Source organism: Phalacrocorax carbo, chromosome Z (genome assembly GCF_963921805.1).
Source record: "Phalacrocorax carbo chromosome Z, bPhaCar2.1, whole genome shotgun sequence".
Lineage (NCBI taxonomy): Eukaryota > Metazoa > Chordata > Aves > Suliformes > Phalacrocoracidae > Phalacrocorax > Phalacrocorax carbo.
In genome coordinates this window covers 75,068,568-75,085,678 of record NC_087548.1, presented here as the reverse complement: position 1 = coordinate 75,085,678, position 17,111 = coordinate 75,068,568, and the positions used below count along the sequence as shown (strand labels likewise).

General features: G+C 44.0%; 1 protein-coding gene across 4 annotated transcripts in view; it reads left to right on the top strand.

Annotated features, from left to right (window-relative positions):
* The window catches only part of PALM2AKAP2 (PALM2 and AKAP2 fusion), a 280,924-nt gene that overhangs the window by 42,266 nt on the left and 221,547 nt on the right, over positions 1-17,111 (top strand). For all 4 annotated transcript variants that reach the window (XM_064439264.1, XM_064439265.1, XM_064439267.1 and 1 more), the window contains exon 2: positions 3,517-3,597. In XM_064439264.1, coding sequence (XP_064295334.1) covers positions 3,517-3,597 — 81 coding nt within the window. The remainder of the gene's footprint in view (positions 1-3,516; positions 3,598-17,111) is intronic.

The following is a 17,111-nucleotide window of genomic DNA, read 5'->3' as shown; positions in this document are numbered from 1 at the left end:
CACCTCAGACACACAAACCTTTTGCTACCATATTCACAATAAAACTGGCTTCAGTGCTTGTTTTCACCGTCTCTTTTCAACCTAGTTTCTGTAATCCCTTCACTTCTTGAAAAAAAATAAATTTAGTGTCCACAGAATTCAAGGTCCACAGCTTCAAGGTGTGTGTGCATGTTTGACATCCCAGCTGACAGTTTTCACTACCCCTTCAAAAGGTGCATGAACTCTAGAAAATCCTGTCATCTCGCATATACCCAAGCCTCCTCCTGGCTCCTGCCTTCCCCACCATGGCTTGAGCTCCATCCATCCTGGCCCAGGGGAGGAGATAAGGGATGTTCTTGGGGGTTACTTCTTGGAGGTAATTAACATTAACTACTAGCTGAAGCAGTGACGGATTATTCCCTGCACTGTAGAAAAAAAGAGGACATATATTTAACTGAAGCTGTCTGCAGCAAACTAGTTTGTTTAAAGTGAGCACTTTATTTTCTTGGTGCAAGAACCCTTAGTAAATTAGTAACTTAACAGGCATACCTGGAAAAAAGATACCTATAAGTAGATTAACAGAGTAATGAGGAACATTTACTGGCTTCAATGTGTAAAAGTGCCTTAAAAAATGCTCTGGTGTAAGCTTGTGCTTTACAACCCAGTGTTTTCAGCAAAATCCTGAATCAGGACCCTGCTTAAGTGGGGGTTGGTTTCATCTCCTGAATGTATAAAACCCTTGACATGCTGATTTTGGTGGGATTCTTCTCTGCCAGTCCAGTCTTCTACGACATTTTTTCAGAACATACCCATATAAATGAGGAATACCTACAGCCACAACCTTCATGACTGGGAGAAACCTAAACTAGATGTGATATAGTGACCCGAAGGTGAAACCTCCTGATAGCTAATTTTCAATGCTGTGATTCATGCAATCTTCAGAGAGAAAAAAAATAAAGTTTTGCTGTCATACTCCTCAGCCATAGCTTTGATACAAAATCAGGGGGTAAAGCCATGCAGTCAGGCTGCCTGAAAGCCAGTGAAATGGAAAAGTGAGCAATATTCCAATTTAACTCCCCAGAAGCCTACTAGTTAGTAAGTAGTTCAGGTATTTTAATGCCTGCTGTGTTGCTGCCTACAGGGAAAATACTGTAAGTGCTTTCCCTTTCTCACAAAGAAAAGAAGTTTCCATCTATGTTTTATAAGGCTGTCTTGTCACATCCATTATACAGCATGACACAACCAGCCAAAGGAGGTACTGTGGTGATTTCCGTTGCGTGTTTTAGCGAGGCTTTTGTGAAAGGCAGAATACATACATATATATATATATATATATATAAAATGTACGTATATACACACATATAAATGTAGGTCAGTTAATTGTGAAGATGTAGGTGCCTTACGCTGATCTATGGAATGTAGGATGTGGGGTCTTTATGCCTATGTATGTGAAATCCATTCTGTCATTGGGCCAGCTTGGAACAAACAGCAGAATTATCTTTATTCTGAGAATATTAGGCCATTAACTGGAACAGCTTTTAGAACTGCTTTATTCTGGTCCATGGCTGACCAGTTATTTGAGGAAATAGCAAAGAACAAATTCTGGTTTTCATTCTCCAAAGTACACCATTAATATCGCAGAATGAAGAAAATGGCAACAAAGATCCCTGAACAATGTTGGGGTTTTTTAACCCCTGAGCCATCCAATACCCTGTTCCATTCAAAAATGAGAAGGGGAGATGGGGAATGGAGGAGTGATAGGAGGGATGATCCACAAACTATCAATTTTACATAAAGAAGGTGCATGCATAAATTTTTTATGTCTGTCTGTGCACAAATGCAAACTACCTTCTGCATGTACAGAGCAGTGAGATGTCAAGTTTTCAGCTGAAGACAGGCTCCATTTGTGACATCTTAGTTATCCAAAAAGCTAATTTTCTTATTGCAAAGCAACTTCAGCATAATATTGTTGTTCAGCTGTAATATTCTTATATACTTCAGACAGTGAGGAGTGTGTGTGTGGAGATGTGGATATGCACAAAAAATCAGCATCTAAGAGTGTGCAGTGTATTACAGAGCTGCTTGACATATGCATCATTTGACTACTTTGCTGCTTCTGGGTTCGTTACTCCAGCCTGCCCATCACCATTCTGATGTGTCCCTCTTTGGCGGGAGTCATCCAGACAGTTACCAGACAGCTCTATGTCTTGCTCTGTTTTGACTGAGCCTTGCATTAAAAAAGCAAAATGTTCCCTGGATCTTCCTTGTAAATGTAACATTTTCACTCAAAATGCCCTTGTTTGAAGTCCAGTATAAACAATTAATTTCTGCATCTTATTGTATGCCCCTTGAGGACAAGGCATGAAGATTTGAAATCCCAGGAAAGAGGAGAATTCCCAGACCATCAGTAGGGCACCTAGAAATAAGACAGAAAAATTACTGTGGGGACTTAAGGAATCCCCAAATGTCTCAAGCCCAAACTTACAGCTATTGAAAGATTTAAATAACAAAAGCATTATTTCACGGGGAATAAAAGCTGTTGTTCCAGTAAAAACTAAGGCTTGTATGCTTATTTGACTGCCCCCATTTACTGCGCAGTATTTCCATCTTGGCTGCAAAAACTAAAATGAGTAAAGACCTCCCGGAGAGGGAACCCCATCCAGGGTAGGGATGGGTGAGGAGAAATACGTCCCACAGGGTGCAGAAGACTGACAAAGGCAGTAGATCCTTCATAAAAGGAGGGAGTTTCAGGGTTCTCCTCTTGAAACACCTGGAAGAGTCTGCTGCCTGCTGAAGGGAGCAGCCTGGGCACGGAAGAGTGGCTGTGCTCATGAACATGACCATGAAAACCTTCAGCTGTGGAAATGACCTTGCTGTCCTTGGTGCCACTTGGTCAGCCCAAGTTCTGGAAGCCAGTAAGGGCCAGTTGCTAGTGCGTGCTGGAGACTTGAGTTTTAAACAAAGCCAGTTGCGGGGTTAGCCATCCCATTTGCTTGGCAGGTAAACCCTGTGCAATCTGGCTGAAACACCTTCTCCTCATTGAGCCTGGGAAAGCCTTACCACCACCCTTGCCAGGTTAAAACATGGTCTGCAACTGGGCTCCCTTCCTCCCTGACGCCACCCACCTCTTTGAAGACACCTTTTTGTCACAAAATAGCACTATGCGTTCCCTGTTTTTGGCCTGGGATCTCAAATGCAAAAGCACATCTTTGTCCCTTTAACTTCTCTCTCAGCTATTATGCCTGTTTTCTCCCCTCCTCTGGGACTGTGCACTCTGTTGCTGCTCCAGCTGCCGGGAGCGAGCGAGGAGAATTTCTCCTGCTGGCAAGCAACCGGCTAGTCTGGGGCTGGCGTCTTCCCAGGACACTGCTGTTTGCATACCAGCAGGCAGAGGAGCAGGTGAAATGGGACTGGTGACATCTGTACAGATGCATTTGACTGCTTACATGCTCTTACGAATCCGCTACCCTTAAAGCCTCCGTTTTTCTGACGAGATCTCTCTCTCTCTCTCTCTCTCTCTCAAATTATTTTTTCAAGGAGAAAAGGAAAAGGCAGACAGAAATAGAAGGCAAGAGACAACAGCTTGAGGACCAGATACTTCAGCTGCAGCATTTCAAGGTAAGGGACTTATGCCAGAAACGATGGATTGACTAAATATGTTAATTATTAGACATGCAGATCACACGTCTGAAAGCTGGGAAGAGCCCACTCCGACATGCAGCAGCTTCCACTGCGGAGCCTATCGCTTGCAGTGATCGTGTCCTGCCTGCTTTTCATTCTGTGTGTTTCATGCACAGGACCATGTTGCAGAAATGGCTTAGGAGCATGGAGTCAGAAGGGTGTGAGTGCAGGCAGCACGTCTGTGCTGATATTGTTAAATACTGTTATTTATTATACATAATGATAAGACACCAGTCGCTGTGGATTGGGTGTGCACTGCATGGCTTCAGTGAGCACTTTCTGCCTGCAGAGCTGCGTTGGATTTTTCTGGTGCCTGTCATTAGGTTTTTTGTGTCTGTGTGTGTTGCAGAGGGTGTACTAGTTAGAATGCATATGTGTGTGTAAAGCTTTAATTGTAGGATAGAGTTCTTAGCTGTACGTAGCATAATAAAATGGGCATGCGTCTACATGCAGGGAGGGTGTTGATGCATATGTTTATGTCTATATGGACAGGCACCTTGATATTTAACAGGGTGCCAAGCAGTTCCAGTTCCTGTGGACTCCATGACAGCTGCAGATAGCATCGTTTGAAAGCCATCCTGGTTATTTATCCTTCCTGACACTAGCAGAGTTTGTCCTTACATTTGTGCATAGCAAAGAGAAGAACAAAAACGTACATGTGATCTTTTTGTAACTGTGCGCATTTGTGGGTCAAATCTCATAAGATTAGTTCAGGGCCTGAGGAATTTCAGTGATTAAAATATCTGAGAAAGATGATCAGGACTGGACAGTTTGTCCTTGCAGCAAGTGAGCTGAGCTGGTTTTTTTTAAATAAGGCATTTAGGTTGCTTGTGCAACAGCGTGTGTGTGTGTGTGTGAACAGTGCACCTGTGTGGGGAGATGGTGCACAGAATATCTTCTCTGCCCACGCATGCACTCAAAGACCAGACTTCAAGTTATGCCACAGACAGGATCCTTATCCTGCTTCTCCAAGCCCCTGCCATCATATTCTATAAACTATTCCTCATTTTCTGGTAAACATGATGCAGTTAAGCTCAAGTAACTGATTGCAGCCTACTCAAATGCTCCATCAGGTTCACCGTAATTTTGTGGATGTCACACACTGATTTTGGGATTATTGGTCAATGATGTGATTGTATTTCTGTGGGGCAACAGGAGTTGCCATTTCTTTCAGGATGCCGTTGAATACAGGCAACAGGGAATTTCTTCTGATGACCATAGGTCGATGCAGCAGGGCAGTAAGATGCCTTTCCAGTGCCTTTATGATGCTTGGGTTGTTTTTTTTTTTCTGCAAAGCTGAGGACTTCCTTTATCATGTTAACTGTTTCCAAGCTAATTGAATTATGCTTTTTCATGTGGTTATTAAGGAGTGCCTTTTAGAAAGCCAGCTCTGGCAATTCTCTGCTTCATCTGTTTTATTTTGATATAGCTTTTGCTAAACTGAATTTAATCATCAATCACAGGGAAAAGTAAAACCTCTCAAGGTGGTGCAGTGGGGTCTGCCCCTTGGCTGGTGTAAACTGGCACTGACTTCAGCCCTGTTATGCCAATTGCCACTAGTGGAGGTTCAGTCTTGCTGCATGGATTTCTTGAGTAACACACATGAAAATTAACCATTTCTCTTTACTATTTGTCTCACAGCCTGGAGCAAAAGCAGTAATCATACAGGAAGCTAAGGGGAGGTCAGGGCACAGAAATTTAAAATGGCAGCTTTCTCAATTAAAAACACCGCCAGACTTAAGCTTTGTAACACTGGGTGCAAGGATGAGCATTAAGATATGACAGGAGCTTCTCTACCGCTCCATTCAATGGCATCAATTGTCATCAGTTGTCATCAGAGAAGTGTGTTGCTTTTACTGGAGTAGTCACGGTGCCTGCTGCTCCAGGAGCTGCCTGTACCTCACTGTACCATTAAGCAACTGTACGCTGGGACACCTGGATGAGGTGATGGCAGAGGTCTATCTGGGATTGCAGAGTTCATCCTCATTGCTGCTGAGCCCTTCCCAAATAGACGGAGGGCAGCTACTCCACGGGCTTGGAAAAACAAACAAACAAACAAACAAAACCAAAATAAAAATTAAAATGAAAAGAAAAAGATAAAAAGGCTCTGGCTGAGGGTATTTCCCTTCCTCTGTGAAGACAGACCAAGCAAACTGCACTTTCTTTTCACGCTTTGTTCAGTGTTCTGGTTGCTCAGTGGGGTGCTGACCAAAACGGTATTTGGCCTGCCAGGCTGCTATCTTCAGTTGAAAAACTGTGCATCCTCCTCCACCTCCCCACGGTTCCCCCTCACCTCATGCTGATTGCTCTGAGCCTCTGCAAGCCAGGGGCTCTAAGGCTGTTATGACTATAGTCCCCAAGTCTGATATGGCCCCCAGTCTGGCTCACACAGCCCAAAATAAGTGCATCCATTTTCCTTTGGAAGTGCTAGGTAGAACATGGTTCATTCCCTGAATTGTGTGGATTTCAACTAATTCTGTGCAAGACACAAATCCTGGTAGAAAAGGCCAGGCTTGCCTAGGAAGACCATGTATTTCCTCAAAATGCTGCTACGTTGTTGATGCCAGTGTAAGGACATCATATCAGTGTTCAGCAAAATCTGCTGTGGAGAAACCTTTGAAAATAATATCTAGGTTAATCCTGTGTCTGCAGTAACTGGGTTGATCCCACAGGCAGAACAGCTTGAGTTCACCGAAAGACATTCATGCCAGAATTCAATGGGTTTGTTCATTTCTGTGCGATGCCAGAGACACTTTCTTTTAAAATTACACTGTGCAAAATAGCTTGTTTGGTTACCTAATAAAGGTTGTGAAAGCTACAGGGGTTCTGTTAATTTCAGACAATTTTATTCACATAGGAATAATATCCTATATAAATAGTTTATTCCAAATGTTTATGCTGGATTACCTACAGTTTTCAAGTTGCTGATGCCAACTAGACCCCTGGTAAATTGACTTCACTCTACTATCAGTTCTTTCATTTTTCACTTGTTACATACATGGCTGAAAATAAGGGAACAGCAGCCACTGCTCCGTTGTTTTAGGCAGAACAGCCCAGCAAATGCTAGAGTTGGTGAATGTCAGCATTGAACGTGGACGAGGATTTGGCAACACATTTTGCAAAGGCTTCTGAGAATGAGGTCAGTGGTTTTGTGGCTGAGGACACCAGGACAAAAACGTGACTCACCTATTAATGGTATGTGGGAGTTTCTGAGTTAATCAAGTGAAACTCCCCAAGTGTGAAAGTCTGGAGTAGGAGACAGTCTGGAGTAGTGTAGTTTCTAAAAACTGAATTCCCTCTTTGATGACAGTGAAAGCCTCATCACCTTTTCTGTGAATCACTGGAAAGTAGGAACTTTGGTGGGCACAGAGCATCCATGTGGTACTTCAGAGCCATTGGGGCACTCCATGGAAGGCAGGAGGTGTATTTGTCTACTTTACAATCGGATGCTTCATTTGAAAGGCCCTTGGTGCTGGAAAAGATATAAAGGTGCTTTGCAGCCCTATTTTTTATGACTGAATGTACTGTTTTGCTGTAATAAGAGGCAGTTTACAAGAGCTCTCCTTCCCTTCAACCTACTTTAATCTTTAATACCAAAATAATCCTTCTTTTATATAACACAAGATGTGGGGGTTATGGGGTTTTTTTGGTTAACAGTAGAGAGGTTTTAAACTTCATGCATCAGCAGTTCAATGGCCATACTCTTAAAAACAGGGCTTACCACGTCTGTGGGAAATGGAGGTGTTACCAGTTCCTATAGTTTGAGATCAGAGAACTGGGCAAAATTCAGCTTACGCAAACACAGTCTGCAGTATCCACCAACATGATGTATTTTCTTGAGGAAGAAAATAATTTATTTTGGTTGATTAGTTGCACTGGAGATATAACCTACAAGCAAGAGCTTCTTTTAAGAACTTGTTCAGCTAGGCAGCAGTTGGGTGGGCCCATTAGAATGGAGATGTTTATTATTTTAAATAAACTTCAGGGTAGAAGTGTTTCTTCCAAGATCTGGCTGCCTCTGTAGTTAGTTGGACAGAATTTCTATAATTGTTTGCTGTAGCTCTGTTTGGTGGTGGCTGGTGATAAAATAAACAGCACAAAACCTCCTAATTGAATGAAAAATTACTTCTCTGCTGTTACTTTCGCTATTACAATAAATCCATTTACCACAGTTATTTTATTTCTGGAGTGGTATAAATATTAGGGACTTATTTCTGTTAACATCTATTTCTTAAAGACTTCAGTTCATTAACACTTAATCTATAACATAATTACATCTTTACTCTGAAGGCAAGAAGGAAAGGAAAGGAAAGGAAAGGAAAGGAAAGGAAAGGAAAGGAAAGGAAAGGAAAGGAAAGGAAAGGAAAGGAAAGGAAAGGAAAGGAAAGGAAAGGAAAGGAAAGGAAAGGAAAGGAAAGGAAAGGAAAGGAAAGGAAAGGAAAGGAAAGGAAAGGAAAGGAAAGGAAAGGAGGAAAGGAAAGGAAAGGAAAGGAAAGGAAAGAAAGGAAAGGAAAGGAAAGGAAAGGAAAGGAAAGGAAAGGAAAGGAAAGGAAAGGAAAGGAAAAGGAAAGGAAGGAAAGAAAGGAAAGGAAAGGGAAAGGGAAAGGGAAAGGGAAAGGGAAAAGGAAAGGGAAAAGGGAAAGGGAAAGGGAAAGGGAAAGGGAAAGGGAAAGGGAAAGGGAAAGGGAAAGGGAAAGGGAAAGGGAAAGGGAAAGGGAAAGGGAAAGGGAAAGGGAAAGGGAAAGGGAAAGGGAAAGGGAAAGGGAAAGGGAAAGGGAAAGGGAAAGGGAAAGGGAAAGGGAAAGGGAAAGGGAAAGGAAAGGGAAAGGGAAAGGGAAAGGGAAAGGGAAAGGGAAAGGGAAAGGGAAAGGGAAAGGGAAAGGGAAAGGGAAAGGGAAAGGGAAAGGGAAAGGGAAAGGAAAGGGAAAGGGAAAGGGAAAGGGAAAGGGAAAGGGAAAGGGAAAGGGAAAGGGAAAGGGAAAGGGAAAGGGAAAGGGAAAGGGAAAGGGAAAGGGAAAGGGAAAGGGAAAGGGAAAGGGAAAGGGAAAGGGAAAGGGAAAGGGAAAGGGAAAGGGAAAGGGAAAGGGAAAGGGAAAGGGAAAGGGAAAGGGAAAGGGAAAGGGAAAGGGAAAGGGAAAGGGAAGCCTTTTTATGTTATAGAGATTTTGTTAGGGTATGTTTTCAGCTGAAACTATCATATCTATAAACAAATTTTATTTTATTATTCCACATTTACATTGTAATCCTCAGTTCATTCTAGCCTTAAAATAACTTCTATCAGAGAAGTTAAATATATATATCTACCCATATAGGTACCCATGTATGGGTAGGTATATCTATTTTTATATATGTAACAGTGTGGTAAAACAGAGATTACTTTTGTGAATTAAGGAATCTTGTTATTCCTTTATGTTGAATCCCTTTATTATTTTCGACTAAATTAACCCTTAAACTGAACGGCGACTCAGTCAAACACACAAAAAAATGTTTGATGATGTCATGGACAGTCTCCATTCTCTACAGGACCAATGCAATAGCCCACAAAATCTAATCTTATTGATAGTCAAGCACTTCTTCTGATGTGTGATGTCTACTATGATAGTCCTAGGTTGACCCTCTGTTTTTAACATACTGGAGCTCACCACACCTCTGAGAGACCGGAATGTCCTGCCATCTCCATTTCCCAACTGCAGCTCTAGGGTATGAAGAGGTTAGGAGCTAATCTGGAGAGAAATTTCCATTTCCAGAGCGTAGGAGACCCCTGTTCATTCCTTTCTGTGCATTAACAACTTTGGGTTGATGCCCGCCTTACCCTGGGAATCTCATCTCTCTTCCTTTCTGCTAACTTGTTTTATAATCCAAAAGAGAAATCCAGATTCATTAGGCCAGAAAGAGAATGGGAAGGAATAAGACTGCATAGCCTAAGGATTTAGGGCACTTGCTTTTTCTGAATTGCTTACAGAGTATGCAACCTTACGATATCCTTATGAGGAAGTAGCATTTGGAAAGGAGAGATTTAAAAATATGTATGTTTTCTTTTCAAGTAATCAGAAGACAAAATATCTATCCCCAGGTAAAATCTTTCAGCCATAACTGAATAGTTTCCCCAGGCCAGCTACATAAATTGACTACCCCAAAGAGATGAAAGCTTCAGTCCTTTAACACGTTTCTTCTCCGCTTACATGTAATTGCCACGCAGCTGAATATTCCATAATTACTCTGGTATAATCTGTCTGGTATGCTCTGGTATAATCCAAAGAATGCTTTTATTCAGGAAAAAGGTATTGTTGTGCAACTTGTACTTTCAGGTGTTCCCCAGGGCTTAGTGTTCAGGCCGGTCCTGTTCAACATCTTCATTGATGATCTGGATGAGGGGATTGAGTGCACCCTCCCTAAATTTGCAGGTGACACCAAGCTGGGTGGAAGTGTCGATCTGCTCGAGGGCAGGAAGGCTCTTCAGAGGGATCTGGACAAGCTGGATCGATGGGCTGAGGACAATTGTATGAGATTCAACAAGGCCAAGTGCCGGGTCCTGCACTTGGGTCACAACAACCCCAGGCACCACTACAGGCTTGGGGAAGAGTGGCTGGAGAGCTACCAGGTGGAGAGTGACCTGGGGGTGCTGGCTGACAGCCAGCTGAACACGAGCCAGCAGTGTGCCGAGGTGGCCAAGAAGGCCAACAACATCCTGGCTTGGATCAGCAATAGTGTGGCCAGCAGGAGCAGGGCAGGGATGGTGCCCCTGTGCTTGGCACTGGTGAGGCTGCACCTCAAATCCTGGGTTCAGTGTTGGGCTCCTCAGTACAAGAAGGACATTGAGGTGCTGGAGCGTGTCCAGAGAAGGGCAACGAAGCTGGTGAAGGGTCTGGAGAGCAGGTCTGATGAGGAGCAGCTGAGGGAGCTGGGGTTGAGTAACAAGTGATAGGACGAGAGGAAATGGCCTCAAGCTGCACCAGGGGAAGTTTAGGTTGGATATTAGGAAAAACTTCTTAATTGAAAGGGTTGTCAGGCATTGGAACAGGCTGCCCAGGGAGGTGGTGGAGTCTCCATCCCTGAAGGTATTTAAAAGAAGGGTAGATGTGATGCTTGAGGATACGGTTCAGTGGTGGACTTGGCAGTGATAGGTTAGCGGTTGGACTCGATGATCTGAAGGGTCTTTTCCAACCTTAACAATTCTATGATAAGTGGGGCAGAGTTATCCTGAGATGACCATGTAAGTGTTCCCATACAGGTAGGGCTTCCTTGAAACCCATCAGAACTGACTCTCTTGTTTCCACCAGTGACAAGCTCCTTTGAGCAGGTCGCTGCCACTCCGGCAATTTTCTTTTAGCCAGACTGTGTCAAAGTAGCTCAAGGATGTTTATGGCTCGCTTCAACCCCAGCTGCTCCTAATGGCCTGATATGTGCTCAAAAGTGAATTCACATGACCTGAATGCAGCTTTTTAAAACAATGAATATAAGAACTTTTAAGACCAGAGAATAAGGGAATCTCTGAAAAATAGCTTTTATTTTTGCCTCTTTTGACTGATGTGTGCATGTGCAAAGCAGTGATAAATGGAAGCCCATGACAGACTGAATGTAGAGAGGAAATTATTCTTTCAGAAGACAATAGTAAAAGCAACTGTGAAGTGTAGTAATGATGACAACTTGCAAAGCCTATTTGTTCTCAGGGGAGAGGGTTGCCAGTTTTCAAAATCTCAGATTGTTACCTATTCCAAAAAGAGTTAATTTTTTAATTGTTATTATTTTTTCTTTCAAAATGATGCTTTACTTCCTTTGAAAATATAGAGTGAGTAATCATAGGGAAAACCAAAGCATGCCTAAATTTCTGCCTCAAGGATGTAAAAGTGTGATCAAACCCTTTTCATGTGTGTAACTGCAAAAGTTAGTCTTATGCCATTTTTCAGTCCAACGACATGAAGCCCAGAAACTTCAGCTAGCTTGCTGCTATTTCTTACTCCAGCTCCAAAATCCCTGGGAAACAAAGACGTTCTCACAGAGTCATAGAGTAATTTATGTGTGAGGGGAGCCTGGAGGTCTCCTCCTGCACCTGCCAACAGGAGCAGGTTACTCCCATGCACATCATCATTCCATTACATTTGGACTCTTGCCCAGGATAGAGATCCTACAGACCCCTGGGAAACCTCCCAGGTCCGGCCACTGCCCTGAGGACCATGTGTGCCCTCATTGCCACATCCCTTTTTGCAAACTGTGTCCCTCCACTGCTAGTGTATGCCTGCTGGGAGGACAGCCCGGTTCCCTCATCCCTCCTCTTCCCCTGCAGCAGCCACTGGCAGTTTATTGTTTATTCTCATTATGGTGCTTAATCTTGCCCCAAGCAAAATGCCAAGCAATTGGACAGAGCCATCATTATCATCCTGCCATGAAGAAGTCAGAATTCTAAGACTTCCTAAAGAGAGAGATTGAAGAACAAACCCCAACTCTTCACCTTAGGTATCAGCATGATTGTTTTCACCTGTTACTTCAAGCAGAACTTTCTGGTAGCCCAGATGTATAGAAAATATATGTAGAAAAGATCCTATAATTTATCTTTCATCTTATTCTTGTTTTTCATCTCAATGCCATCTCAAGTCTTTAATGAATATTAGAAACTCTTACTGTCTTTCAGGACATACCTATGATCCCCTTCAGGGAAACTAGTCTGTACAGACCAGGTCTCTGAGGCTGATGAATGATCTGAGCAAGAGAGACAGAAACTTTGTGTCTCTTTGCTGTGGTGTGTTTCCTTGCAGCTGAAACAGCTTGGGTTTTATTTCTTCTTCTTCATCTTTGTATGGAAACAACTGTCTACTTAGTTTACAAAGTTAAATAAAATATGGGACCTGAACAATTTAAAAGCAATGCACACAAAATATTTACACTGGTGATCTTGCTAATGGATGGGAAGCTTATCCTGAGAATGTAAAATAATCGGCACATTTTTCCCCCAAAGCATTCCTAACTGGGCCTTGGTTTGCACAGCTGCAATTTCTATTCCTGAGAGTTTTTAAAGAGACAAAGCATGCGACCTTCATGAAAGAGCTATAGCTATCATCCTGCCCATCTCTCTGGTAGCTTGCCATGGACGTGCCTTCCAGTGCATCTGCAGCTCCACTTGCATACAGCTTATGCTGCAGCCATGATCTCTCATTCTCTTGCCTTACCACGGGGGCACCCAGCTGAGATCTAGCCCTTCCCAAGAGAATAAAAATCATGCCAGCTATCTCACTGTTCCCTCACCCATTTCTGCGTCACATTTCACTGTTTAACACATTCCTGTCTGCTCTGTTGCTCTGCTGAATGTGTGCTTTGAGAAGGAGAAGTGACTGAGTAAATACTCAGGGGAGCTGAAGGGCTGTCGAATGGACCAGCCACAGCAAACAAAGGGGAGAGATAATCTCTGCAAAGCCTTTTGGCTGCCATGATTACGGGTGGTGCTTATCATAATAGTGGCCATCGCTTATTTTTATTTAGTTGTTTACTTACCTTCTTTACTATTTATTTATTTATTCATCTCCCCACATGTACTGTCCTTGCACACCCAGACCAGTGGCTCACTGGTGCTATAGCAAGCCTCTGTCACCCCAGGAGATAAGGGGAAAGAGGAGAAAGGTTCCTTAGGAACAGGCAGGACACTAGTCCCTTGGATGAGCAGACTGCCTTGGAGAAACCAGGAAACTTTTGAGCAGCTCTGAAACAAGACCTGAGGACCAGTGAACCTAACCTGAGGGGACCACTGCATAAGGATTTTATTAAAAAAGAAGACTCAGACAAGTGACACAGTGGCAAAGAGACTCTGGAAGAGGTTAAGCCATCAATCTGCAATACCTGGTCAAAAAAAGGTTGTCAATTATATTGGGCAGGTCTTAACATGCTTGAAAAAAAGCTGGTTAATGTATTTTAATATTCTGTGAGAGGAATACACATTGACTGCTGGAAAACATTTACAACTCTTGGTCTAAATTTATGCTTCTTAAAAAGAATTTTTAAGATCACTAAGTCAAGATATTTGAGAGAAGTGTTTTCTTCATTTCTTGAACAATGAATATCAACAATAAACTTCCAACTCTACAGGATACTGTTTGATCTCCTTTAGAATCATAGAATTGTTTATGTTGGAAAAAGACCTTTAAGATCATTGAGTCCAACCATTAACCCAGCACAGCCAAGTCCACCACTGAACCATGGCCCTAAGCACCACATCTACATGGCTTTTAAATACCTCCAGGGATGGGGACTCAATCACTTCCCTGGGCAGCCTGTTCCAATGCCTGACAACCCTTTCAGTGAAGAAAGGTTTCCTAATATCCAATCTAAACCTCCCCTGGTGCAACTTGAGGCCATTTCCTCTCATCCTATCAATTGTTATTTGGGAGAAGAGACCAACACCTGCCTCGCTACAACCTCCTTTCAGGTAGTTGTAGAGAGCAATAATGTCCCCCCTCAGCCTCCTCTTCTCCAGGATAAACAACCCCAGCTCCCTCAACCTCTTCTAATAAGACTTGCTCTCCAGACCCTTCACCAGCTTCATTGCCCTTCTCTGGACACGCTCCAGCACCTCAATGTCCTTCTTGTACTGAGGGGCCCAACAATGAACCCAGGATTTAAGGTGTGGCCTCACCAGTGCCCAGTACAGGGGCACGATCACCTCCCTGCTCCTGCTGGCCACACTATTCCTGATCCAAGCCAGGATGCTGTTGGCCTTCTTGGCCACCTCAGCACACTGCTGGCTCGTGTTCAGCTGGCTGTCAGCCAGCACCCCCAGGTCCTTTTCCACCAGGCACCTCTCCAGCCACTCCTCCCCACGCCTGTAGTGGTGCCTGGAGTTGTTGTGACCCAAGTGCAGGACCCGGCACTTGGCCTTGTTGAGTCTCATACAATTGTCCTCAGCCCGTTGATCCAGCTTGTCCAGATCCCTCTGCAGAGCCTTCCTGCCCTCCAGCAGATCAACATTCCCACCCAACTTGGTGTCACCTGCAAACTTAGGGAGGGTGCACTCGATTCCCTCCTCCAGATCATTGATAAGGATACTAAGCAGAACTGGACCCTATACTGAGCCCTGGAGACAGCACTTGTGACCAGCTGCCAGCTGGGTTCTACTCCATTCACCACAACTCTTTGGGCCTGGCCATCCAGCCAGTTTTTTTACCCAGAGAAGAGTATGCCTGTCCAAACCATGAGCAGCCAGTTTTTCCATGAAAATGATGTAGGAAATGGTGTCAAAAGCTTTACTACGGTCTGGAGAAACAACATCCACAGCCTTTCTGTTATCCACTAAGCAGAACACCTTGTCATAGGAGGAGATCAGGTCAATCAAGCAGGACCTGCCCTTCATAAACCCAGGCTGACTGGATGTGATCACATTGTTGTCACGTAGGTGCCATGTGGTGGCTCCATAGCATTCCCTGTCTCCAAGGTCAGACTGACAGGCCTGTAGCTCCCCAGGTCCTCCTGCCGCGCCTTCTTGCACAGGTGGGTGTCACGTTTGCTAATATCCAGTCAGCCGGGACCTCTGTGGTTAGGCGGGACTCTAGAAAAATGATTGCAGTTGGCTTTGTGAGCACCTCCGCCAGCTCCCTCAGTACCCTTGGGTGGGTCCCTTCTAGCCCCATAGACTCGTGTGTGCCTAGGTTCTGTAGCAGGTCACTAATCATTTGCCCTTGGATCATGGGGGCTCCATTCTGCTCCCTGACCCTGTCTTCCAGCTCAGGGAGCTGGGTACCTGGACAACACTGGTCTTACTACTAAAGACTGAGGCAAAGAAGGTATTAAGTAGCTCAGCCTTTTCCGCATCCTTTGTCACTATGTTTCCTCCCGCATCCAATAAAGGATGGAGATTCTCCTTAGCCCTCCTTTTGTTGCTAATGTATTTACACAAGCATTTTTGATTGTTTTTTATGGCAGTAGCCAGATTAAGTTCTAGCTGGGCTTTGGCCTTTCTAATTTTCTCCCTGCAGAACCTCCTTGTAGTCTTCCTGAGCTGCCTGCCCCTTCTTCCAAAGGTCATAAATTCCCTTTTTTTCCTGCGTTCCAGCCAAAGCTCTCTGTTCAGGCAGGCCGGTCTTTTTCCCCGCCCGCTCACCTTTCGGCACATAGGGACAGCCTGCTGCTTTGTCTTTAAGATTTCCTTCTTGAAGACTGTCCAGCCTTCCTTGTCCGTGAGGACTGCCTCCCACGGGACTCTGTCAAGCAGTCTCCTAAACGGGCCAAAGTCTGCCCTCCGGGAATCCAAGGTAGCAGTTCTGCTGACCCCCTTCCTTACTTCTCCAAGAACCAAAACTATCATTTCGTGATCACATGTTTACAAACATGCTATTTGGTGTTGGGCTGGCTAAGCTCCAGCTGCTAACATACATGTTTTATTTGAATTATACTTACGTTAGCTATGATCTTGTGACTGAAGTCAAGACTGCAATCAAGCTGAAAGTTTTTCAGCATGACTTGATTCCCTAATCTGGGCAATGCTTGAGCCATATCTGTGTATCACGTAGACATGCTCCTTAGGCTATAACAAGTGTCTTAGATGACTGGAAAGGCAACAGAAAGTTTTGCTGCTAAGCAAAAGCAGATCATAGCCACAATCTGGAAATGTCTGCTTGTTTTGTTCCAGGGCCAGTCATGCAGTACGGGCCACATCCATCTTGCAGCAGAGCAGAGTAAAATCTTTTGTGTTTGCTGAGGACCACACCTCTCCTCCATTTTGCAAGCAGACTCTCTCACACTGAAGCCTCACATAGGAAAACTCTGCGTCAGTCTCGGCAAAGACTAAGACTGTTTTGTTCACCAACTGCTAAATGAAAAACTACAGCATCACACGGGAGTACATTTTGAGGAGCTGCTTATTTCATGATGGCCCTGACTGTCATATTGCTTATTTCTACAGCCCTTCCCTGCATTCGCAAATTTATTCATGAATGGTTACAGGCATCTAATATTAACATGGTTGCTCACACTACAGCCATGCACACATATTTATTTACCATTTTTGGAAGGCAAGGGAAGGCCTACTGGCAAAGGAACAAGTCTTTCTATAATCTCTGTACACGTCCCAGTAACCTCTTTGCTAATGCTGGCAACTGTGCTGCACACCAGAAGGTCAGACCCAGATCCACCGAGTAACCCACACTACTCTGGGTTAGGGCCAGCTGGATGGCAGGCAAAGCTGCCTGAAAATATGGAAAGCAAGAGCTGCAGTGTTCAGAGCAGCCGCAGTAACATAGAAAAGAAAAGGGAAGAATCCCTGAGGATTTTCAGTAGTGGTCATTCTTACACTTGTTTTCCTTGCAAATTCCATTTTATCAGCCCAGGCATATGCTTGGGAACATGCATAGACAGAGCATGCTCTGCTGCTATAGGAAACCTTCCCTCTTGTAGCTGATCCGCTGGCTGACAAATCTGCAGTCCCTGGGCAGGGGGCTTCAGGTAGATGCTGAACAACAAAGCTGGACTCA